We start from the raw sequence: 25,328 nt of genomic DNA on the forward strand, positions 1-25,328 counted from the left end.
AATAATTCCCTGAACTGTGCCGGGAGCCAACACACGAGACCCTACCCATGACAAGGCCATGAGGGAGAAAACCTGACGGGCAAGACGGATCAGGTTTTCAGGGGTTTCGAAAAGGCCAGCTCATGAGATCCCACCCATGACAAGGTCACGAGGAGAAAGCCTGACAGGCAAGGCAGATCAGGTTTTCAGGGATTTTGAAAAGCTGCCCCTGGTGCTCACCATAAAGATGGTATCTGTCTTTCTGATGCCTGCCTCAATAGACTACTCCCTAATTTCTGTGACACAGGCAGAAGGCCTTCCCCGATCTCTTCCCAAATAAGAATCAACTTAGAACTTTAATCAATAAGTTTCCCAGGTGGTGATATTTTATGAGATTATCCAGGGTGAAAGGAGTGTTTTAAACTCCTTTGCTGGTAGTTTGTTAGCCAAATGCATTTATGCCCTTGGTACTAATATGCATGACTGCTCATAATACCCTAATCATAAAACAGCATAAAGAACCTGATCATATAAAGGCCCTAATAGACATAGAGCCTTTTTGGGGGGTGGAGTCCTATTAGAAAACATAAGAAAATTTATTCTAAAGGTGGTGATTGGGTTAACATTTGCTTGCTGTGTTTTTGCTCTTAATGTGCTAAGGTTGTGTTATAGAAACCTTTGTTAATATAGTTAAAGATCTAGAGAAATAAGAACTTAGCCCTGGTGTGGTAACAATGAGATGGTTGTTAATTGTCAGCCAGGAGTGTTAGGCAGAAGCTGCCTCACCAAAGTGGCAGAGTCAGTGTGGGGTAAACTTCTTAGATAAAGGCAACTGACAACTTCTGCAGAAGGATTAGTTTTTATGTTAACAAGGTTATACTTTACTCTGTACTGTTGCCCTGTGAGACTGCTACCTTTCAGTTAAGGTCACCATAAAAACGGAAAATAGGTTTACATTCACCTGACCTGCATAAAATGTTAATAGCCCCAAGGCCAGAAGATCATGTGCTAAGAATTACTATAGAATTAGAAAGCAAAAAACATCCTGCTTTTCCTAAAAAACAAAATGATGTAATACTAATCCTGTGTAATCATGAGTAAGCGTCTTGTACCTTGAAAATGTTCTGAGAAAGGGTATAAAACCTGTTGTCAAAAAATAAAACACAGACTTGGCCCTATCAAGGCTGGTCTCACGTGTCTTCTCTCTCTCGCCAACGCCGTTCATCCTGAGGGTATCCCCTGGATGCTGCCGAGGCTGGACCCCGGCAGAGCTGGCATGTACTTTGGCTGAGATGCTTAGGTTGAATTATCTTTGTATGACAGAGACAGACATGTATTTTCTCTTTTTATGACTGATGCAGTTTTTAAAAAATATATTCGGAGAACGAGTTGCTCGGTGGAACTTGGAATTTTCTCGTAATAGGTGTTGGTCCTTTTTCTCCTAGTAAGTTACTTAGCCATCAGCTAAGTATTATTCCATTCTTGGGACACAGTACCTGATACAGTGCCAGGCGATCAGGCTCTCAGTAAATATATTGCATGAAGTATAATCAACTTAAAAGGGTTCATCCATGTAGTATGTATTTCATTCCTTTTTGATAACACTCCATTTTGTAGATATATCACCTTTTTTTGTCCATTTATCACCTGATGGATGTCAATTGACTTCACTTTTCGGTACCGTAAAGAAAGCTGTTATGAATATTTATGTACAAGCTTTTGTGTAGACATATGTTTTCAATTCTCTTGGGTATATACCTACTAGTGGAATTGATGGGTCACACTACGTTTAACTTTTAACTGCCAAATTGTTTTTCAAAGTGACTAACACCATTTTACATTCCTGCCAGCAGTGTATGGATATTTCATCTTTCCATACCCTATCTGATACATTATCACATTACCTTTCCCACTGCTATTTCACTGTGGTTTAGTTTGCATTTTCCTAGTGACAAGTGGTGTTAACCGTCTTCACGTGCTTATTGGCCATCTGTATGTATCTTCACTGGGGATATGTATATTCAGAACCCTTGCCCACTTTTAAGTAGGTTATTTGTACTTTAACTAGGTTGCCTTTATTATTGAGTTGTAAAAGATCTATATATTCTGGCCAAAAATCTTTTATCAGATGTATAATTTGCAAGTATTTCCTCTCATTCTATGGGCTTTTTGTTATGTTGCTTCTGGAAACATAAGTTTTTAACTGATGAAGAAGTACAATTTGTCTTTATCAGTTATACTTTCCAGTGTCATATTTAAAAAAACTATTGTTTAACCCAAGATTTACTCCTGTTTTCTTCCAAGAGTTTTGCAGTTTTAGCTCTTCCATTTATTGTGAATTACCTTTTGCACATGGTATAAAAGTATGGGTCCAACTTCATTCTTTTGGATGTGGATATCCTAGTGACTCAGAAACTAATTTGTCAAAAAGGCTCTTCTTTCCTTATTATCTAAGCACCCTTGTTAAAAATCAACTGACCACAAATGTAAGCATTATTTGCATTTCTGTAAGAACTTTAGGATAAGGCTGTCAAATTTCTGCAGAGGTCACCTGAGATTTGGTTAGGAATTGCAATGGACTTGTAGATCAATCTGGGAAGTATTGCCATCTTAACAACATTGATTCCTCCACTTCATTATCATGGAGTATCTATCTTCCCAGTTATTTAGTAGAAGTTTTAAAATTTCTTGCCATTTTCTTGGCATCCTGAGTCAAGCAGAAAAGCCCTAGTGTCAAGGCAAAAAAAAAAAAAAAAAAGTTTTGTTAAAGAAAAAAACACCCAGAAAAGCGTCTTGAATAAACTGGAGAAAGATGCAAAAAGCAAGTTAAAACACTTAACAGAAACTTAACATTTATTGTGCAATTTTATCTCCAACAGAACATGTGGCATTCTAGAGGTATATGAGGTAATAAAATCAATACTCCAATTAGAACACCTGAAATAACTGGCTCTAGTAACAAATGCTTCTTATAATTAAAAATATTGAATGTTTAAAAAACTCTTGTAACATTTTAAGTTCCTAAAAGAAATGTGCCTAACACTTAAAAAACAACTTACTCTTCTATATAAATTGTTCACAAAAAATCTTGCTATCCTGTATTACACTATGCATTGATAGTTTTATTAACGTATCTCTAGTGGGTATTAACTCTACACAGTACAATCAAATAGAAATTATTCATAGAGAATCAACGAGACTTCAACAATAAAAATATCAGGATCAATGGATCTGTCACAGTTTCTGCACACGTGTTCTTCATAGAAAAGAGAGTAAAGGCAAGTTGGCCCCAGTGTCAGGCTGCTACAGAAGTTCAGAGAGGACACACACAAAGGCAATGCTTAAATGGGGCGGGGTCGGGCCGGAGCAGCCACCTCCAAGGTTTCAGGACCCCTCTCGTGGCCTGGCATGCCCTGTTCCCTAGACACAAAGCCAGGCTCTGATGGCCGAGGCAAGCTCTTGAAACTTAAAAACACAGCCAGAGGTGTTAACAGCCACAACTACAGGAGAGTATCAACAGATTACTGTTATTTTCCTACAAAATCTTCACGACAATTCTCACAGTGACATCATGGTTAAAACCCTCTCTTCCAAACCAGACTCATCAGATCTAAGGCTACGAATACAACAAACATGAAAAGTGAATGAATGCTGGCTGACCGATGTCCAGTGCCACGTCTAACATCTATCTGTTCCCAAAGAATATCACTTCAGTGAGTTCAAAGTTTCGCTTTTATATCCCTGCATTTTTGGGCTAGGAACCCTATGATGGAAATGTGAACAAATTAGTCATTTTAGTCACTACTTCTATTAAACAAATCTATCCCAAAGTGTTGATGGGTTTTGAGAACTGGAGAAAACTGGAACTATTGGAGAAAACGGAATGAGTCATTCCACTTTCTAAACCCAGACTCCCCCTCGCTAGCTGAGTAATAAGCTCAATAAAATGGGTAACAGTAACAGCCTAGGGGGTGCTTGTGAGGATTAAGATGAGAGGAGGCGTAAAGTGCTTGGCAAAACACCTGGCACACAGGGCCTCGGAACTGTAACCTACAGCCACTGCCAGTGGCTCTGAACGGCCTGAGTGGCTCCCCAACGCAGGCAAGACCCGCCAGGCTACTCGTGCTGGGGCAACTCTCACCGTGAGCACGCTTCTGAGTAGTCATCTTAGCAGATGTGTTTTTTCCTGTAATCTGGGGAACTGTGATTCAGTGGAAGCCTAGTGCTTGTATTAGCCAGTTCTGGACAGTCATGAGGAAATTTAATCTGGTTCTTTTACCACAAAGACACGGTAGTTTAGTGCTATCAGTAAGCCATACTGACCAAGCTGGTGATTAGATGAGTGAAGTCCTCGGAACGTTCTTTGCAACTGAATACACCATGGAGGGTAAAAGTGGTCCCTAACAGGTAAATATGCTCATTACAGTTTTGGATTTTAATAAGGACGCAAGTACTGGTGAGTTGTTACTTTTGCACTTCATGTTGTCCGGCATTAATTCTTCCCTGTCCTCTAACCACTGGCTGATAATTCAAGTAACTGCAGAGGGCCCTCGACTGGGTGGCATTTTCCTACATTATTTCAAGTGAAGTAGTTATTTTTATCCAGTACTTACATGACTGAAAGAAGCCGTCACTATGTTTACAAAAATACGTCATGATACATACTGCTGTTTAGAGGCGTTTACACTAGCGTTCTGACTCAAGCATCCCATGTGACATGTTTTGCCAAGCAGTTCTGGCGAGTGTCACCACATTAAACACACACCAGCAAGACTTGCACCATATGTTGAAAATCACTATTACATTTTTAAAAACTGGTATAGAAGAGCTGTCAAAAATCACAAGCATCTGTATGGTGAAATGACACAGCACTGATTGAGCAAGGTTTAAATCTTTTCTAAATGAAGCTATCCAAGAATGAGACTTTCTTAAAATGAATGAAATCTAAGAAAACCTAAGGAGGTAGTCTGTGGCATTAGGGTCAGGTTCCGGAGTACGTGTTGAATGACAGAATTCAAATGAGGGCAAGATTCATTCCTTTTTCTGTAAACTGCACCTTTCCTACTCAATACTCCATCTGTTTTCTGATCGCATCAGGAGGTCAGGCCATTACAAGTGCCAGGAAAATGCAGACATCGTGAACTTGCAGATTCCCAAGTTTGTACTGCTGTCGACATTTTGGGGAAGAAATCTGCCGTTACAAGAATTTACTGGACTTAACCATCCTATCGCTATCTGACACGTGGAGAAGCTGGATCAAATAATCTATTAATGTATCGCCTTATAATTCTGATGAAGGCCAATGTGCTTATGACTGACAAGAGACTACACACTCAGTGTTTATGACTAAATGAAGGGCTAAGAAAGATCCAGAATATACAATCACCCACTTGCTCTACAGCTGTGAAGGAGCCACATATGTAACACCTCTCAATTTCCCTATCAAGAGAGATGACTTTTTTTTTAACAAGCGCTCTAATGTTGTCCTCTCCATTCCCAGTGAAGCCTAAAACAGCAGCAGCCTTTAACAAAAGCTGCCCACTTAGCCCTAAGCTTTACAAAGAATACAGTTATCTGGATTAGGGTGATAAAGGAGGCTGCCCCTCCTACCCACGCTTGAAGCAGAAACAGATTCTATCATCTCTAGAGCATCTGCTGACACGAAACGGTTCCAAAGACATGACTACAAACTTGAGCTCAACAAATTAAACTGGGGAAAGTAGGCGGGAAAGGCCAGTGCTAACTCAGCCGAGGCCAGAGACTCAGGGGAACATGGGGGAAGCAAGTACAACAACCGGGGTGAAAACATTTCCATTGGTGACAACGAGAAACAAGATTTATGCAAATTCTAAAGATCAACTCAGCACAAAAAGACCCTCAGATTTCAGGGAAATGACAAGCCCGTTGCATAGTTGTTGGAATGGCCTTGAGGCTGTGTGTATGCAATTCCGGAACAAGTTCCGGGAACACCATCAGCCTCACCGCTTGCTTGGTCCTCAGTGTACCCAACGACTAGCTGGCTGAGGTTCTCTTGTTCAGCCCATCACTTTGGCATTGTGTCAACAGAGCCTGGTTTAAGGCTGTGGAAATTGTGCATCTATGAACCTACAAAATCGAGCATTTGAAAATGGTTTGGGATCTTTGGATGCTTCTTGATTGACACAGTGAAAACTTTTACTGTTTGTCAACTCCAGAGATCATATAGTGCCTTCCTTATCAACACAGTAGAAATTTTATTTTTTGGTAAAAAGTAACAGAAACAGCTAGCTTCCAACTCGTCCTTGTCTAGAGGTGACCTCTGATCTCTGGTTTCTGTTCGAGTAACAGGTTCTGTCAATGTAGACACAACATACAACGTCACCTATCCTATGTATTTGCTGAGAAGTATAAATTCAAGTCTTTGGAAAACAGAAAGACAACTTATCTGAATTAAAATGGGAATGCCTGTTCCTTGTCCCTTAGGACAATGCCGTGTGTCTACCTTCTCCCACGAGCACCAAACTAATCTCCACGGGGACCAGCCCTGCTCATGAAGCAGAGCTCACCGGAAGGTATCAGACAGGTGACCAAGAATCCACCTATCTTTTTCCCTCCCTCACCATCTAACCAGTCATCATTTGAAATCAAGTGTAGGTTTCTCTTTGTATAATATAGTACTCTGAAAATCTCTGCAGGCTTCATACACTTTCCAAACAACCCGAAAATGGGCTTGTATTGGGAACAGTTTGGCAGTAGGTCAAGAGAGTTAAGGTTTAGGATGTGTGAAGTCTGACAGAGTGACATGCTTTGGATTCTGAAGTGATGGTAACAGAACATTCACCATTGGAACTTGAGAGGACCAGCTGCTCGTGTGGAAAGATTTTGTCCACTAATCACCAGATCCGTCCTGGGAATTTTTATTGAAGACTTCATCCTGGGAAGGCTGGTGATCTATCCCTTCATAAAAGGAGCCTCCGTTGTGCAGGAAAGTGCCCACGGCTCGCCCCTGCCGGGCGTGACCCACAGCATCGCTGAACACTTTGTTTATCTGCTCCTCTGAGGGCATCCACCAGTCGGGGTTGGAGGTACAGTGCATCCTAATGAATTCTGTGGGAATATACACAACAGTAAAAAAAAAAAAAAAAAAGAGAGAGAGAGAAACAGCTGGTTTTTGCAGTGGATGGCAGAAAGGATGCTTAAACTTTAAACAGCAGCTCTATAAGGAAAGCTTTACGGGACATCGGATGTAGTGCCATGATGACATCACTTATTAGACTTTAAAACTTATACCATCTACATTTTCTACTCATGTGAAAAATAAAAATTACGTGGGTGATCCCTCTAAGACATGTTTGCTATGAAAGGTCAATCTGATTTGTGAGGCATGGTATGCACCATGCTAGGTTCAAAACCCTGTTGTTACATGCCCACAATTTTATAATGTTAACTCTTTCCAGAAGCACAGCAAGTATCATTAGCATGGTATTCTTTAACCAGCTACTAATCTGTAGATTAAGTCCAAGAAAATAAAATCTCAGTAAGAACCTGCATAAGTTTTGGTTCAGAAGAGATTTCCACATTATTACAGGCTGTATTTATTTCTATAATTGTGGTATCTATACATCTACTGACAAATATTTTTTAGATGAATTTTCCTCTAAATATTTAACTTCACCAGATAGCAATTAGGAAGAGATAGTGTATAAAGAGTAGCTAAGACTCCAATGAAACAATCTCAGCCTTCCTCCAGCTGAGTTCAAATCAATCTTTCCTGTTTTCTCAGAGAGTCAGGGGACATGCAGAGTTCCCACAGAGCTATTTCATTAACAACATGGCCATCTGAAAACTGAAGTGAGCATTCTGGAAAAAGTCCTAAGTCAAACTGTGTGTGTGTGGTTTTTTTTTTTTGCACGGCTGATGGAAAGTTCAGGGTGACTGCTGTTTGCACACCATTTCTTCTCCAGCACTGTTCCCCCTCTAAGACCACGGTTCTGGTCATAGAATTGGATGTGTCTGAGATTTATTTACGGAACCCTGGTCCTATTTACCCTTAGAAGCTGATGCTTTAAGAACCTGGACCAGAAAAATCTCATGAACTGAACTGTGTCTATCTTAGCAGATAAACAGGGGCATTCCCTTCAATTTCATGCCTGAGGTGAGAGGCTCGTTCATCTCGTCCAAGTCCCAGCTCCGGGGGCCTTCCCTGGGATGAGAACTGTGTTTATTCAGCATCTTATCCTGCAAAACTGTCAGGAGCCAGATGGCTGATGGTGGGGTGCAAGCCTAGGCAACACCGAAGGACGCCCACATCCTCAAACCCAGGTCACGGTCACTACAATGCTGAACAGAGAGAAAGCAAGTGGGACCACTAGGCCTCACGTGTCTGGATCCCTCCCTATTACCTTCCTTGTGTTCACACTTACTTACAACTGTGACCATCCTCAGATCACCTCCAGCTAGGCTGTGGGCTCCGGAAGTCAGGGACTGTTTTCTGCTCCTCTCTGCCTCTCCTGGGTTTCCCACCTCAAGTATTCACAAGTATTCCCTAACTGTCTAAGCAGGCTCCCGACCTCTGTCCAGATGCCCCACTTTCACAGGAACATAAAGAAATGAAAGAAAGGGGCGCATGAGCAGACATCAAGGCTAAGTGCTGAGGGCCACCCTGAGAACGTGCTGCTCTGGGAGGCCGGCACTGCCCCTGCTCAGCACCCACTGCTGCGCCAGGACTTGCCCCGACACTGTGCCAGACGGTTACAAGCTCACACAGATCGGAAGCAGTGTCACGTCACTGACCCCCTCTTCCTGCTGGGGTCAAACCACCCCAGGGAACAGGCCAGCCTAGAATTTGATTTCACCTCCTGAAGCACCCTGCTCTCTCAAGTGTCCAAGTATCTGCAACTTCCTCGGCCTTCCTACGCTCGCTGACTACAAGGACGTCACCCTGGGAGTCATCACACCTCACCCTTCAGGAAGGGAGTCCCGTTTAGGTCAAAGGCCCGCCCCAAGACTTCAGCCTTTGGGACAGATACAAGGGCTCTAACCAGCGGCCCTGACACGTCAGCAGTTCCTGCCTGTGCCTTCTCCACCCAAGGGCAGGGGAGGCCTGTGCGTCCTGCCCAGCTCTCCCGTGCTGGAGGGCACACGCTGATTGGGCAGCCTGGCCAGCATCGCTGTCCCAGCGGGCCTGGCGGCATTCCCAGGGCAGCGACACTAGCGTTTTGGGATCTAAGTTAATCCCTCAGTTTCACAGACGTGCTCATTAAAATGTAAAGTGTTTAACAAGGATTTATGGAAGGGGACAGTGAGCCCCCTTATCCCGATTCTTCATAAGCCTCAGGGCAAATTCCTGAATACAAACTAAGCACGCTCTCAGCAGATTCCGCCCCCCCCAAGCTTACCACCACTCTGGTACCTCTGTCTGCTCTGATGATATTGGGGAATAAAGGAACCTATGGCTAGTTTGCTAAGACAGACACTGGAAATTTCCATCATCCAGACACTCTAAATGGAATTTTTAGACTGGCCAACAGGGGGCGCTAGCGCACCGGTGCCAAGTTACATTAATAATACTGGTATCTTCATTCCCGGGGGCTTCGTCAAGTACGGGCCACCCGAATCAATCACCTGGGGTGGTCACGAGGTGCAACAATGCATGCCTCCCCTGTCCTCAGCCCAGACCCGCCGAATCGGAAGTTCAGGGTGGGTCTGGGAATCTCTGCTGCTAATAAATGGCACTTCAGTCACTGTGGGCATCAGGAGGGGGTGTGGGAGTGAGTGTCTTTCTGATGATGAAGGCCTTATCAGTGACAAGGTTTTTCCACTGTGACTTCTTCACCAGGAAATATTTTGATTCCTATCAGGAGTAAATCATTACTAAGTCTTTCCAACCAATTAAATCACTCAAACTATACAGGTTAAGTCTTTCCAACCAGTAAAGTTACTCCTGAACCACATGCGCGTTAATGTTTTGACATGGACTTTTCAGGTGCGAGTGGAGTGCATGTTGAGCCGTAATGTGTCCACAGGTCTGTGTTGACTTGCACCCACCTAATCAATCATACACATCTGGCTTCCTCCTCCTCACCCTCTGCCTGGCCTATCCGCTGTGCGGATCAGCTTCAGAGTAATCAGCTGTTAATACCGATGAAATGGTGTTATCTGAGCAGTATTTTTTAAATATGGAAACTTAAAAAAAACTGGAACAGAATCTGACTGGGCAAGAAGTACTTTAGGCCTATGGAAAATTAACTAAATAAATTTAAGGAGCAAGGGCACGTACTCTCGACAAGGGCAGCTAGACTGGGCGAGGGTGCCATAGGCTTCACACGAAAACGGGGTGAATTTTAGAATCCCTTCTTTCCCTCTGTGCTTTGCCCAGTGTTCCAGTTTTCCTGGAGGTGGCCTTCCCAGGCAGCAAAGAAAATCTGAACTTAAAGCGTGAAACATGAGGTGCTATGCAGCGCTTACGTGCCACCAAGTGCCAAAGCAAACAAGGAATTTTTAAAGAACTTCTCGATACCAAAGAGATGGGCTACATGAAGCCTATAAAGTCTCAGCAGAAAAAACCAAAATACAGTCAAGGCTGAACACTTGCACGGGGAGCCACAGCCAATGCGGTGAAATGAGATCACAGATGGACGCTGAGCGGAAGGATGCAGTACCTCGGAGGCATGTTACTTTAACTGGATCCAGAGGGCGTCTTTCAGGACCTGTCTCTCCTGACTGCACTGACCTTTTCCTTTTTCCAAGGCCGCATGAGTACTTAAGCTCATCGGTAGTGAAAACAAATCTGATGAGGTATCGAAGGAGCCGCCTCCCATCTTTCTTGGAAGAATTTACAGCCTCATCCCACTGTTTGCTCGTTATGTAGACAGGATAGTTGTTCAACAGCTGCTTGCTTCCCTGGAAAAGCGAAACATTTTCTCATTACCTACTGAGCTGGCCAGCCGGCAGCCCGGGCGATCTCAATTTCAAAGGCAAACATGCTTTTTAACCAAGTGGCTATGCTGACAATGAACCGGGCACTGACGAGCACAAGTAATTGCTCACTCTCAAAACGGGCACTTTTCAAATTACATTTGCATTTTCTGTAACAAGAGCCAATGAGGTTTAATGAACACCTTTGAAAGAGGAGCTATTTATAACTTGCATTTTAACAGGTAGGTTAGAACGTGTCAAGATCCAATGACAGGAAACACTATTTAAATATAACCTGTAACTTTCCTTTTCAATCTATTAAAATATGCAAAAATGACTTTGAAGAGTGTGATCAAACAGGTCTCCTCATCCTCTGGTTGGCGGTTAAGTACTTTTAGAAATGACGCTGGTGGGTTATTTCCATAAGGTATTTTTTGTGTGTGTTTAAGGTACTTAATATCTGATAGCTGCTGCATTTCAGTGAAACAATATTAAAAAATTTTAAAAAAGTGGAATTGTGAAAACAGAAAAAAAATAATCACTAATAATAATGCAAAACAAGTTTCCTCAAATTATAGCTTCTGCAAATGCCACTATTTTATCAACTCAAAATTTTCCTTACTTTTCACCTTTATAATTTATGTCTGCTATAAAATTCCCAGGCTAAATAGCTGCAATGGGACTAATTATAGGAATTTCTGTAACATTTATAAGCCATGTTTAGTCAATTGCACCTACACAACCATTATTTTACTTCTGGTTGTCCATAAAATTCTACAGTCCAGGACAAATTAATTAACCCATGATCTCAGTTTTAATGTACTTCTTCCCCAGTAATTAAGGTGTACAAAATAAAGAAGGGAAACTCATTCAGTTTTACAACTTTGGAAGTTTGCTGTAGGTTATAAACTGGCACTGTTTGGGTCTCACGGGTTTTTATTTTAAAAAGTGCTCTTTTCACTTAAGGCCTGAGAAAGGCAGACAGTAGAGGAAAGGAAGAGGCTGCAGACACAGCTGTGAGTCTGTCACTGAGTCACAGCCACAGAAACTCATCGCCGCGGCCTCACTCCCGTGACGCAGGGGTGTGACTGAGTGTCCTTTTTACAGGAAGCAACTGAGGGACGCAGTCCGAGGTTTGAATTTAGTCAGTCTGGGTTTGAACTGAATCTTAGTTCTGCGTCTTACTTGGTGCTTCTTGAGCAAGTTACTTCAACTGAGAGGAAGAACTAAGCTATCCTAGGTTTAAACTCTGAGTGTTTGGGAGCATAAACCAGCCCTTGGCCGTGTCCTACATGTGATGAAAAGATGGGCGGGAGCGCAGAGGTTCCGAAGGGCCCCGTGGCCCAGACGGCTGCTTCACGGCGGGCGCGGCGAGACAGAGGGCTGGCTGGCACGCGCGGCAGCGCAGACAGAACAGCGAGGGTGAAAGACACAAACCCGCGGGGTCAGGCAACCCCCGTGAGCTGGGCTACGGGGACCGCGGCGCGGCTGATCCCAGCTGAAACAAGGCGTCCTCCACAAAGCTAAGGCACAGAGGGTCGGGCTGGGGGAGGCAGGCGGCAGACACTAGCGAGGACGGCATCTGTCACACAGTGGTGCAACGGCCGCCTGCTGAATGACTCCTGCTGGGACTCCCCTGAAGGTCCAGGGGGGGAGACTGCGCTCCCGGTGCAGGGGACACGGGCTCGACCCCGGCCCGGGGAGACCCCACACACTGCAGAGCAGCCAAAGCCGTGAGCCCCACACTCTAGAGCCTGGGAGCTGCAACGAGCAGGCGCCACAATGAGCCCACACGCCAGAACGAAGAGCCGCCCCTGCTCGCCTCGACTGGAGAAAGCCCGTGCACAGCAGTGAAGACCAGCCCAGTCAAAGGTAACAGAGAGAGAGAGAGAGGAAGGAAGGGATGGGGAACCAGGGGAGTCCTGACACAAAGGCCCAGAGCGGAGGGCAGGGGCAGGAGGGAGCGGAGGCGAGGCTCTGGGGATGCGGAGGGCTGGGAAAGCGGGCCCCAGACGGGACAACTGGGAGAGGAGCCTGCGGTGGCCGGGGGGCCGTCTCATAAGGAGAGGAGGCGCGGCCAGGCCGCAGACAGGGCAGGGTGGGCACAGAGCCGACGGAAGAGTGGAGAAGTGAATACAGACCAGGCCCGTCTCTCAAGGGTTTGATCGCTGAGGTCACCATTCAGCAGGTGCCTGCAGCAACAGGCAATGGGACTGAGCCCTGAACCTACCCTTCAGGGAGCAGCGGGCTGTGGTGTTAGGATGAAGGTGCCGCAGGGTGCTGTGCGGGATGGAGGGAGGAAGAAAAGACGACCGCTGATGGAGGAAGGGGGCATCAAAGACGGGAGGATTTTCAGTGGGAAGACTTGGAACAAACACCGTCTCTGCCTGAGGGAGTGACAGGTGCTGCTGCTGCCAAGTCGCTGCAGTCACGTCCCACTCTGTGCGACCCCACAGACGGCAGCCCACCAGGCTCCCCTGTCCCTGGGCTTCTCCAGGCAAGAACACTGCAGTGGGCTGCCATTTCCCTCTCCAGTGCATGCATGCACGCTAAGTTGCTCAGTCATGTCTGACTCTGTGAGACCCTACGGTCAGCAGCCCACCAGGCTCCTCTGTCCACTGGATTCTCTAGGCAAGAACACTGGAGTGGGTTGCCATTTCCTTCTCCAAATGACAGGCGGGTTCTCCCATTTCGGGTCCCTCTGAACCAAAAGAATGGCGGGAGACTTGCCCACGGAATTAAACTTCTGTTTCTCCCCCTCAGAGTACACAGGCGAATGGACTTCATGATGCATGACCTTTCTCCACAGGACATATACCCATTCATAAACCTCAGAGTCTACCGTGTCTTCTGTTAGCCCATCTGTCCTAGGGTATAGATGGCTGAAGCACCGGATGCTTCACCTTAAGGACACTCCACGCGGAGAACCGTCTCCCTTGCCGTGGAGACCTACCTCGGCCGGCTGGTCGGCGGGCTGCGGGGCCGCCAGCTGGTTATGATGCTGCAGCACCGTCTTCAGGTAATCTAACACGGCCTGGCACGGCACTGGATGGAAGAGATCGCAACAACTGCACGTGAGCCGAACTGTGCTGGGAAAATAGAAAGCTTCAAAGGTTTAAAAAGATTTTTGATGTAAACATCTAAAAAAAAAAAAAACCGACTCATTTTCTAAAGGAAATAGAAATCTTCTTTCATTTGACATCCGCAGTTATTTCAGTTTGTAAACAAGGAACAGATGCTACAGTTTGGGGAGAAATTTTGGGTTCAGCACAATTTAAGTCAAACTGACTCTAAGATGAATTTGGGTCAATAATAATGATGTCACACTGAACAACTCACAGAACAGACATGTGGTCTTTGATTCAAGTTGTAACCTGAGCACCTAATGGTGATTTTGAAAACGAAGGTACTGAAGACTATAATGCCTCACTCATTTTAAATTGATGATACAATGCTCCTTATCAGTGCCATTCACCCCTGGTTCTTCAGGAAAGCAGTAAGCCATGCACTGCAGACCTGCTTCCTGACACGGACATGCCTTACCATGTAGCTCATCCCCCCTCCAGACACTCACCTGATCTGGTCCAGTTCCGATTCAGTTAGTATGTATATCATTAACTGTTGTACTATAGTTTTTGAGGCATAGTTTTATAGAACTATTGAATAATTACAATAAAACTGAACATACGAGCCCAATATAGAGCCTGACATATTTCTGTACCACTGCAGAAGTAATTCTTACATCTTAAGATTTATATTAGAGCCCTTTCTGGAGTATTAACTAATTGCTTTTAAAGGTCTCAGTAGCTTAGTTAATAACCTGATTGACGTGGATCATTGGCTTTCTCTGTCCTGGCTATGTGTTTTCTTAGGATGTTTTTGTCACGTTAGAGAAAACAGTAAATATTTAACCTAAATCCTAATTTTAAAGTATTATCACTGAGCTTTCTTCACTTTTTTTCTCACATTTTTTTTAAAGAGAGCAAATCGAAGTTATCATCTTTATCCCCTGCTAATAGCTCTGGGTTTTTTAAGGCGACATTACACTGCAACGTAAGAAATCAAACACACTTATAGAAAAAAAGAAAAAAGAAATCAAATACTGTATCAACATCCTTTGGGAGAATTTGAATGATAAGTAGAAGTAGGTTAGGAAATTTTTCTTCTTGACAAGGAATATTTTCTTAAATAACATCCTTACAGATTTGTCTTACACATCGGTGTCACAGATCACTCTTGCGTAGTCATCTGAATATATTCTTTAAATTAAAAAAGCATTTTGGGGACAACCACAAAAGTCAACAAAGAGAAGGCATATGTGTTTCAGTTTGAAGCAGGACTTTTACTAAGCCAAAGTTTAATAAAACTGGTCAAGTATCTCTAATTTTACCACTCTATTAAAAAGCCTAACTCACTTTATAAAGTCCATCCTGATCTAACTAAATCCTGTGACTTACAATTCTGCCAGATCCCACCCAAACCCTTCTTAAGGGGTGCACTTACAGGATAATAGTTCCATGTTCTGACAGACACTTTTACCCTGGACATGGCTGAGTAGAGAGTCTGAGTCACTGAGAGCTAGAAAATCCACTTTCTAAACCACTTCTGCTCGGGTACGCAAAGTTCATGGAAGAGTCTGAGCAAGTTAACGGAATGACAAACAGCAATTTCCCACATTACTAGAGTTCCATAAACAAACTGTCCAACCCACTTGCTGATGCCACGGTGAGTGAGAATGAATCTTCTGGCAATAGGAACTGATGACAGGAAAAGAGTAGGAGACTTGAGAAGCTAATGGAGACAGGAAACAAGCTTGCTACAGAGTTCTGGCTTTTCACTAACTGTGTGGCCTTCAGGACTCCATTTAACTTCTGTGTTTAAGGGTTTCAGTAGCAGCAATGCAACTATATCTATGTCACTGCACTGCCAAGCGACCTGTGTGAGGTATTATCCTGGATTTAGTTTGGAAGTTTTAGTAAAATTTGTAAGTACTCACTGACTGACTAGGATTTGAATGAAGTTCCTTTTACTACTTTGTCCACATTTTACATATGTTTACAGAAAATATGTTCAAGAACAAAATGCTTATAAAAACTGGATATTCAGTGTGACCTCAACCCTGCTAAAAATAATTATGTGCAAAGAGAAGAGACTGGAGAGGAGCTAAGATGGCGGAGGAATAGGATGGGGAGACCACTCTATCCCCTACAAATTCATCGAAAACATCTGAACGCTGAGCAAACTTCACAAAACAACTTCTGATCGCTAGCAGAGGACATCAGGCACCCAGAAAAGCAGCCCATCGTCTTCGAAAGGAGGTAGGACAAAATATAAAAGATAAAAAGAGAGACAAAAGAGCTGGGGACGGAGACTCCCGGGGAGGGAGTCGTAATAGAGGAAGTTTCCAGACACCAGGAAACCCTCTCACTGGCGGGTCTGGGGGACGTTTTCCAATCTCGGAGGGCAACCTAACTGGGAGGAAAAATAAATAAAGAAGAGACTGGAAAGAAATAAACCAAAGTGTCAATAATTTAAAATGATTTTAAAAATTAATTCAAAATAATTAAAAACTTTATCCTTTACCATCCTTGTAAAGACCAATTTAAAAAAATTTCTACAGTGGGCATGAACCATAATAACTTCAAAGTTGTTTAAAGAATGTCTACATAGCTGTTATCTCCATTTCCTATGCCATCTATGACCTTCGGTGTTGCCTGTACAGGCTTGGAGGCACACCCTCCCATCTCTACACCCCCAATATTCAGGCAGCAGTGCTAACCTCTGAGCAATGGCAGCTGACCCAAACATTCTGGAAGAAAATGGAATTTCACCTGCATTTACCAGCCATGGGGCTCTACTGAAGGCAGGTGGGTCCTGTGGGCTGATACCTGGGCACAGGGCTGAAGCCAGGAACACAGAGGACAAGGCTCAGGTCTAGCTACTTAAATCGACTCTGCAGAGCTGGCTGTTGTATTGTCTGAAAGACTTGTTAAGTAAGGTTCTTCCACGGAAAACTGCTGTTTTTGCCCTTGTTAAGGGTGCTTGGGTGTCAAGTACCTATTTTCCTGGCAGATCATTGCATTAACATCTTGATCAGCTTCTCTTGTTCATTCAGCATTATTTAATCTACTCTGCTATATAATTGCTTTTAAAGACTCAAAACATTTACTCGAAATACAGCACATACTATTTTATAGGGAGACTGAAATTATTTCCCATCCTCTGACAAGCGTGCCATCTGCAGGCTGTATCTCCTTGAAGTGTCTGTCCTAGTCACAGAGTCTCTGCAGAGTATAAGCTCCTGTACTGTGAACATCTAGAAATAAAGTGAACTCTAAATATTACTCAGCCTACAGATACATGGCTGTTCTCTTGATAATGAAAATGTTCTGATTAATTTAACTGATATGTATAGATGCTATAACAGAACATGCCTGAAACTAGGCTGGAAATCAGGGATACAAGGAAGACTCTGACTTAAGTCTCTGCCCTCAAGAACCTTACATGGCCTGCCTCTCCTTGTACCAAAACACCAGGAGAGAGAGTAAAAACTTGCCCTGCTACTGCAACAGAAGCCAGCATGATGTGCTACAGAAAGCGGTTAATTTTGCCTGGGAACTGGGGTACTGAAGGACGAGCAAGAGTTCCTCGAGTGGGGAAAAGGGAGGGTATGTCCTTAGACTGGAGGGACAGCAGGAGTCAAGGGAAGACCAGAAGCAAGTGGCAGTGGATCTGCCTGCCAGTGCAGGAGACGTGGGTTCGATCCCTGGTTCATGAAGATTCCCGGGAGTAGGAAATGGCAACCCACCTCAGCATTCTTGCCTGGAAAATTCCACGGACAGAGGAGCCTGGCAGGCTACAGTCCACGGCATTGCAGAGTCAGACACGACTGAGTGAGCATGCAGAAGCAAGTGCATGGAGGTTCAGGAATCACACATTGTCCAGAGGGGGTGGAGCACCGGGGAATGGTGGGAACTGAGGGGCGAGCCTCCGAAGAAGAACAGGAAGACTTAGGGCGCGAAGGACATCATGTCGCGCCGCACTAAGGGTGCTGGGATTTACTCATGCACCACGCGAAGCCAAGAAGCACTCAGCAGAGGGTGATGAGGGCGTTTTCAGCCCGGAGAGGCCAGGATTGAACAGATACTGCAAGCCGCCCTGTTTTGAGTCAGGAATGGATGAAAGCCGGCGGGGAGAGAGGAGGACTCCGCACCGACGGGCACATACAAGGTGCAATCAAAGGACAGAAGACGGACATGAAACAGGAACAGAGACGCTTATGAATGGAGCTGAAGTTCCCCACCGGGGTAGCTAACCGAATGCTGACCTCGTCACAAGGTTAAGACCACCACCACCAACCTAAGAGAACCACCAAGATTTCTGCATCCTCAGGCACAGGGCAGGGTCCCTCTAGGTCTCCTAAGGCTGCTCTGCGGGGAGTGTCTCCCGGAAGATCTAGCAGGCCATTCGCTGTTACTTGATGAACTCAACACTTCAGCCTTCCATGTTACTGACCTCATTGTACAGAGAACGGAAACTGAGGCTCAGAAGGGCTAAGTAACTTGCCCAAACCACCGCTAGCAAGTGGCAGGAGCAGGAATCCAGACCCAGGCTTGACTCTAAAGCCGTTTTCCTCAGTTCATGCTCTCTTGGGTCCCAGTCTCACAGCTTACAGCGAGAGTCGTGTCACCGTTACCAAATTCTAAGTCAAAGAACTCAACTGTTTACTCCCCTGTTCCTGTCACTTGCTCTAATCTTTCCTACTCAGAACATACTGTGCCTCTTCACTCTTCCTAGAACGCCCGCATTACATATGATTGCTGTGTTTCTCAGGACCGGAAGTCGACCCGAGCCTCTCCCACAGGGCCGGAAGTCGACCCGAGCCTTCTCCCACAGGACCGGAAGTCGACCTGAGCCTTCTCCCACAGGACCGGAAGTCGACCCGAGCCTCCCCCACAGGACCGGAAGTCGACCCGAGCCTCTCCCACAGGACCGGAAGTCGACCTGAGCCTCTCCCACAGGCACTTCCGGCACGTGTGAGCTGGAGCGCAGCGCCAGCATGGCAGGCACCGGCAGCGACACTGCAGCTACGCCAGGGCTTACTGTTCTCGCAAAACTAGCTATCCAGAAACGGACACTGATTCTTTATCTTTTAAAAATCTTCTTAGAATATCCTTACTTAATATCAGACTGCATAATTCAAGGTTAGTTCTTTAGCGTGTAGCCTGAGTTAGTGCAACTGGTCCTCATTATTTTCAGACTCTGTACATTTGCCCACTCACTAATGGACTTCCCAGGTGGTGCTAATGGTAAAGAATCGACCTGCCAACGCAGGAGGCCTGAGAGACTCAGGTTCGATCCCTGGGTCGGGAAGATCCCTTGGAGGAAGGCTTGGCAACCCACTCCAGTACTCTCGCCTGGAGAATCCCACGGACAGAGGAGCCTGGTGGGCTACAGCCCACGGGGTAGCAGACAGCCGGACACGACTGAAGTGACTCGGCGCACACACGCGACTCACCGACATGGATCTGTAATGGGCAAATTCGAATCTGAGGAGCTCCTGCTGGTACTGGTGGACTCTGGCAGGTCACCGAGAAACCCGAGTGGCTGGAATCACACACTCCCGGCTCAGGCTGGACAAGGACACACTCTGCCCGCTCGTTTCAGCCCTCATGTGGTAGCGAGGGTTCCCTCCATGGTCTGTTCGGTGCCCTGTTTTTCTCATTTTTGTGCCTCTCCTGCGTGGTGATTTTGCGGTTTCAAAGGGGTCCCAAATGCAGAGCTGAAGCCCTGTCTAGTGTTCCTGAGCACAGGCTGTGATGCACTTCAAGGGGAAGATGTGTATTAGGTGATTTTTGTTCAGATGTGAGTCACAGGCTGTGAATTCAGCGTCAACCGGCCAGCACTATACATTAAAAAAGGCCTCTTTAAACAAAAACACACTTAAAATGAGGCTATGAATTGACTGGTTGACAAAAACATTGCGACCTGAGGCTACACAGAACTACAGTGAATAAAAAGAATCGACTATATTTTGAGGGTGGAAGAGGGTAACAAACTAGCTCTGTAAAATGTGAACATTAATTTTTTTTTTTTTGTGAACATTAATTTTTGTCTGGAGTTATAAAGATAAATTGAGATGATCAAAAGTGTACGTTTAAAAAAGCAGAATGTTCTTTAATAATATCAACAGTTAAGTGTACCTTCCCTATATCTGCACTTAGAAAATTTCAAGGTTTTTTTTAATCTCAGTTATTTTACTTTGGAAGTTATCATTTTTATATAAGTTAATTAACAATATCATGTTAGTTTCAGGTGTACAACACAGTGATTCAGTTATATACGCATGAAAGTGAAAGTCACTCAGTCATGCCCAACTCTTGCGGTCCCATGGACTGTAGCCTGCCAGGCTCCTCTGTCCATGGGATTCTCCAGACAAGAATATGGAGTGGGTTGCCACACCCTCCTCTAGCAGATCTTCCTGACCCAGGGATCAAACCTGCATTTTATGTCCTACACTGGCAAGGCAGGTTCCTTACCACTACCGCCACCTGGGGAGCCCTCAGTTACATATAAATATGTGTGTGTACACATATATATACATAGATTTTTTTTTTCCTCCCAGATTCTTTTCCCATATAGGTTATTACATAATATTGAGCACAGTTCCTGGTTCTACATAGCAGATCCTTGTTGGTTATCCATTTTGTATAGAGTACTGCTAGAAGTGGTTTTTTAATTACCATATTTTATGTTTTCATACCGACACTTTATCATATTTTAAAATCTCTAGACTTGGTGTTCAAAGGCAATTATAAAGGGCAATTAAGATTTGAAGTGTTTTTTCTTCTTAATGGAACATAAACTATTGGTGTGTCTTACATTCAATGAGGGTTGAAATTAGATGAAATATGGTATTTTATACCCATCTCCCTTATGAGTTCCCTTTAACCAGTGCTGACTGCAAGCTTTCTAAATAAAAGTGACTACTGTAACCTTCTCCATTGAGAAGTCTGCCCATCATTTTTCTTCTTTTAATAACTTCTCAACTCTTTGTATCCCTGACCCAGTATCTTCCTTTTGTGACTTTTTTCTTTTAACCTATTTCCTTTAAAAAATTTAAACTTCTGAAGACTTTGTAATTTCTAGTGTGATGTAGTGTCTAGTGTAATGTCTAGTGTAACTTCTAATGCAAAAGAAAATGTGCCATGCTACCTCCTGGGATAAAATAGTTACCTACATCTGCAAATAACTCTGGAAAGTAAGTCAGAGTACCTTCTAGAAGGCCCTCGCTTGCATGAAGCTGATAATCAACACAACTCTGCTGGATGTTTCACAAATAATACAATAAACAAAGGCTGTCTCAGGTGGTGCTGGAAGAAACACCTCTTCCCCGTCTCCTTCCTTGAGGTGAGGGCTATCGCCTTCCTGTCCCCCTTTCACAGCTCAAAGTACTTTTCCCCGTTAGACTAAATAGACTCATTTCTTTCGAATTCTTAGTTCAAGAACTACTCCCAGGTATGAACACCTCATTTTAGGGAAAAACAGAAAGAAACTGGAATCTCAGAGCTCAACAGCATGACTCTGGAGAGAGGGAAGCACCCCAGGAACTCCACCCCTACTCCAGCCCACGGCAGGCGCCCCATCATCTCCTGCACCTGATCCCCCTGCTCACTGCTGCATGCCCCCCTCCTCTTCGTACTCATCCATCCAGCTTGGCTGTAAGAGGAGCGACCCTATCCTACGAGAAGGAAGCCCCAGGTCCTTCCATGGAAACATACTGGCTTCTAGGATAACAAAGGCCCACTGTGATCATTGGACGGCATGGACACAGCTTAGGGAAAACTGATCCCAAATCGCACAGGAAAGCTGCTGCTTGCAAAATACTCTTGTTATGTGCAAAACCAGACATTACATGCCACACTTTTCTTCATAAGGGTAAAAAATAACAGACTCCCCTGACCCCCAACACCAAAGGGACAGCTAGCACAGAATGCCAAACTGGTTTCTTGGGTGATACCCACAGTCTGGTTTGTGTTTAGCCAAAGATGGAGCTTGAGGGGTGAGGGCAAGAGGTCAATGATGTCCTTTTGATTCAAGTTTTCATATTAAGTGGCACTTTCAACCTGACGCCCACACTCATGTCCCTGGGAAATGAATCATGAGTCAAGTAATCAAAAATAGCTTGTCTTTCCTGCATTTCACACTGTTTGTTACTATACATAATTGACAAAGTGATTTTTACCTATATAGTTGAGTTTCAGTCTGGACTAAACTCAGCTAAACTCATCAACATTTAGGAAATCAGTGAACTAAAATGAACCTTAAGGGGCAAATTTAATTCAGATGACATTTATACCTACTACCGTGGGCAAGAATCCCTTAGAAGAAATGGAGTAGCCCTCAGTCAACAAGAGTCTGAAATGCAGTAGTACTGGGGTGCAATCTCAAGAATGACACAATGATCTCTGTTCATTTTTAAGACAAGCCATTCAATATCACAGTAAACCAAGTCTGTGCCCCAACCACTAACGCCGAAGAAGCTGAACATTTCTATGAAGACTTACAAGACGTTCTAGAACTAACACCAAAAAAAAGATGTCCTTTACATCATAGGGGACTGGAATGCAAAAGTAGGAAGTCAAGAGATACCAGGAATAACAGGCAAATTTGGCCTTGGAGAACAAAATGAATCAGGGCAAAGGCTAATAGAGTTTTGCCAAGAGAACGCACTGGTCACAGCAAACACCCTCTTCCAACAACACAAGAGATGACTATAAACATGGACATCACCAGATGGTCAATACTGAAATCAGACTGATGATATATTTTGCAGCCAAAGATGGAGAAGCTCCATACAGTCAGCAAAAACAAGACAGGGAGCTGACTGTGGCTCAGATCATGAACTCCTTATTGCAAAATTCAGACTTAAATGGAAGAAAGTAGGGAAAACCACGAGGCCATTAAAGGTATCAGTTCAATTCAGTTCAGTCACTCGGTTCTGTCTGACTCTTTGTGACCCTATGAACCGCAGCACGCCAGGCCTCCCTGTCCATCACCAACTCCCAGAGTTTACTCAAACTCATGTCCATCGATTCGGTGATGCCATCTAGCCATCTCATCCTCTGTCATCCCCTTCTCCTTCTGCCTTCTATCTTTCCCAGCAATAGGGTCTTTTCCACTGAGTCAGTTCTTCACATCAGGTGGCCAAAGTACTGGAGTTTCAGCTTCAGCATCAGTCCTTCCAATGAATATTCAGGACTTATTTCCTTTCGTATGACCTAAATCAAATCCCTTATGATTATACAGTGGAAGTGACAAATAGATTCAAGGGACTAGATCTCATAGACAGAGTGCCTGAAGAACTGTGGATGGTGATTTGTGACATTATACAGGAGGTGGTGATCAAAACCATCCCCAAGAAAAAGAAATGCAAAAAACAAGAAAAACATGGCTGTCTTTAGGAGGCCTTACAAATAGCTGAGGAAAAAAAAAAAAAACACAAATAGCTAAGAAAAGGAGAGAACTGAAAGGCAAAGGAAAAAGGAAACATATACCCAACTGAATGGAGAGTTCCAAAGAACAGCAAGGAGAGATAAGGAAGCCTTCCTCAGTGAACAATGCAAAGAAATAGAGGAAAACAATAGAATGGGAAAGACTAGAGATCTCTTCAAGAAAATTAGAGATACCAAGGGAACATTTCATGCAAACATGGGCTCAATAAAGGACAGAAATGGTATGGACCTAACAGAAGCAGAAGATATTAAGAAGAGGTGGCAAGAATACACAGAACTATATGGAAAAGATCTTAATAACCCAGATAACCATGATGGTATGATCACTCACCTAAAGCCAGACATCCTGGAGTGTGAAATCAAGTGGGCCTTAGGTAGCATCATTATGAACAAAGTTAGTGCAGGTGATGGAATTCCTGCTGAGTTATTTCAAGTCCTAAAACATAATGTTGTGAAAGTGCTGCATTCAATATGCCAGCAAATATGGAAAACTCAGCAGTGACCACAGGACTTGAAAAGGTCAGTTTTCATTCCAAACCCAAAGAAGGGCAATGCTAAAGAATGTTCAAACTACCATACAATTGTACTCATTTCACATGCTAGCAAAGTAATGCTCGAAATTCTCCAAGCCCAACTTCACCATTATGTGAACTGAGAACTTCCAGATGTTCAAGATGGATTTTAGAAAAGGCAGAGGAACCAGAGATCAAATTGCAGAGAATTCCAGAAAAACATCGACTTCTGCTTCACTGACTGTGCTAAAGCCTTTGACTGTGTGGATCACAACTGTGGAAAATTCTGAAAGAGATGGGAATACCAGACCACCTTACCTGTCTCCTGAGTAACCTGTATGCAGGTCAAGAAGCAACAGTTAGAACCAGACCTGTAACAACGGACTGGTTCAAAATGGGGAAAGGAGTACGTCAAGGCTGTATATTGTCACCCTGCTTATTTAACTAGTAGTAGAGTACATCATGCAAAATGCTGGGATGGATGAAGCACAAGCTGGAATCAAGACTGCTTCAGTAATATCAACAACCTCAGATATGCAGAAGACACCACCCTAATGGCAGAAAGCAAAGAGGAACTAAAGAGTCTCTTGATGAAGGTCAAAGAGGAGAGTGAAAAGGTTGGCTTAAAATTCAACATTCAAAAAACAAAGATCATTGCATATAGTCCCATCACCTCACAGCAAATAGATGGGGAAACAATAGAAAATAGTGACGAACTTTATTTTCTTGGGCTTCAAAATCACTGCAAGATGGTGACTGCAGCCACAAAATTAAAAGACGCTTGCTCCTCGGAAGAAAAGCTACGACTAACCTAGACAGCATATTAAAAAGCAGAGACGTTGCCAACAAAGGTCCATCTAGTCAAAGCTGTGGTTTTTCCAGTAGTCATGTATGGATGTGAGAGTTGGACTATAAAGAAGGCTGAGCACCGAAAAAGTGATGCTTTTGAACTATGGTGTTGGAGAAGACTCTTGAAGAATCCCTTGAACTGCAAGGAGATCAAACCAGTCAAAGCTAAAAGAAATCAAACCTGAATATTCATTGGAAGGACTGATGCTGCAACTGAAGGCCACCTGATGGGAAGAGCCGACTCATTACAAAGACTCTGATGCTGGGAAAAATTCTGAAGGCAGGAGGAGAAGGGGACGACAGAGGATGAGATGGTTGCATGTCATCACTGACTCAATGGACGAGTTTAAACAAGCTCCAGGAGACGGTGAAGGACAGGGAAGCCTGGGGTCCTGCAGTTTATGGGGTCGCAGAGAGTCAGACAGAACTGAGTGAGTGAACAACAAATGGACTAATTAAAGCAATCAAGGTTCTCTATGTAGAATGGCTGTTCATTTGAGTTCATGGAGGTGACAGTTTATAGTAACAGTGGTGGGTGTTTACACCAACAGCGGTGATCACTAGCCTACTTTCAACA

At 44.1% G+C, this 25,328-nt stretch overlaps 1 protein-coding gene across 1 annotated transcript in view; it reads right to left on the reverse strand.

The window, feature by feature from the left end:
• Positions 1 to 2,923: 2,923 nt before the first annotated feature.
• The window catches only part of BEND4 (BEN domain containing 4), a 32,898-nt gene continuing 10,493 nt past the window's right edge, over positions 2,924 to 25,328 (reverse strand). The window contains exons 3-5 of the mRNA XM_065907350.1: positions 13,829 to 13,920; positions 10,620 to 10,860; positions 2,924 to 7,065 (exon numbers count right to left, since the gene is read on the reverse strand). Of these exons, the coding sequence (XP_065763422.1) occupies positions 6,848 to 7,065; positions 10,620 to 10,860; positions 13,829 to 13,920 (551 nt within the window). The 3' untranslated portion in view covers positions 2,924 to 6,847. The remainder of the gene's footprint in view (positions 7,066 to 10,619; positions 10,861 to 13,828; positions 13,921 to 25,328) is intronic.

This window comes from Muntiacus reevesi, chromosome 16 (genome assembly GCF_963930625.1).
Source record: "Muntiacus reevesi chromosome 16, mMunRee1.1, whole genome shotgun sequence".
In the NCBI taxonomy this organism is placed as follows: Eukaryota; Metazoa; Chordata; class Mammalia; order Artiodactyla; family Cervidae; genus Muntiacus; species Muntiacus reevesi.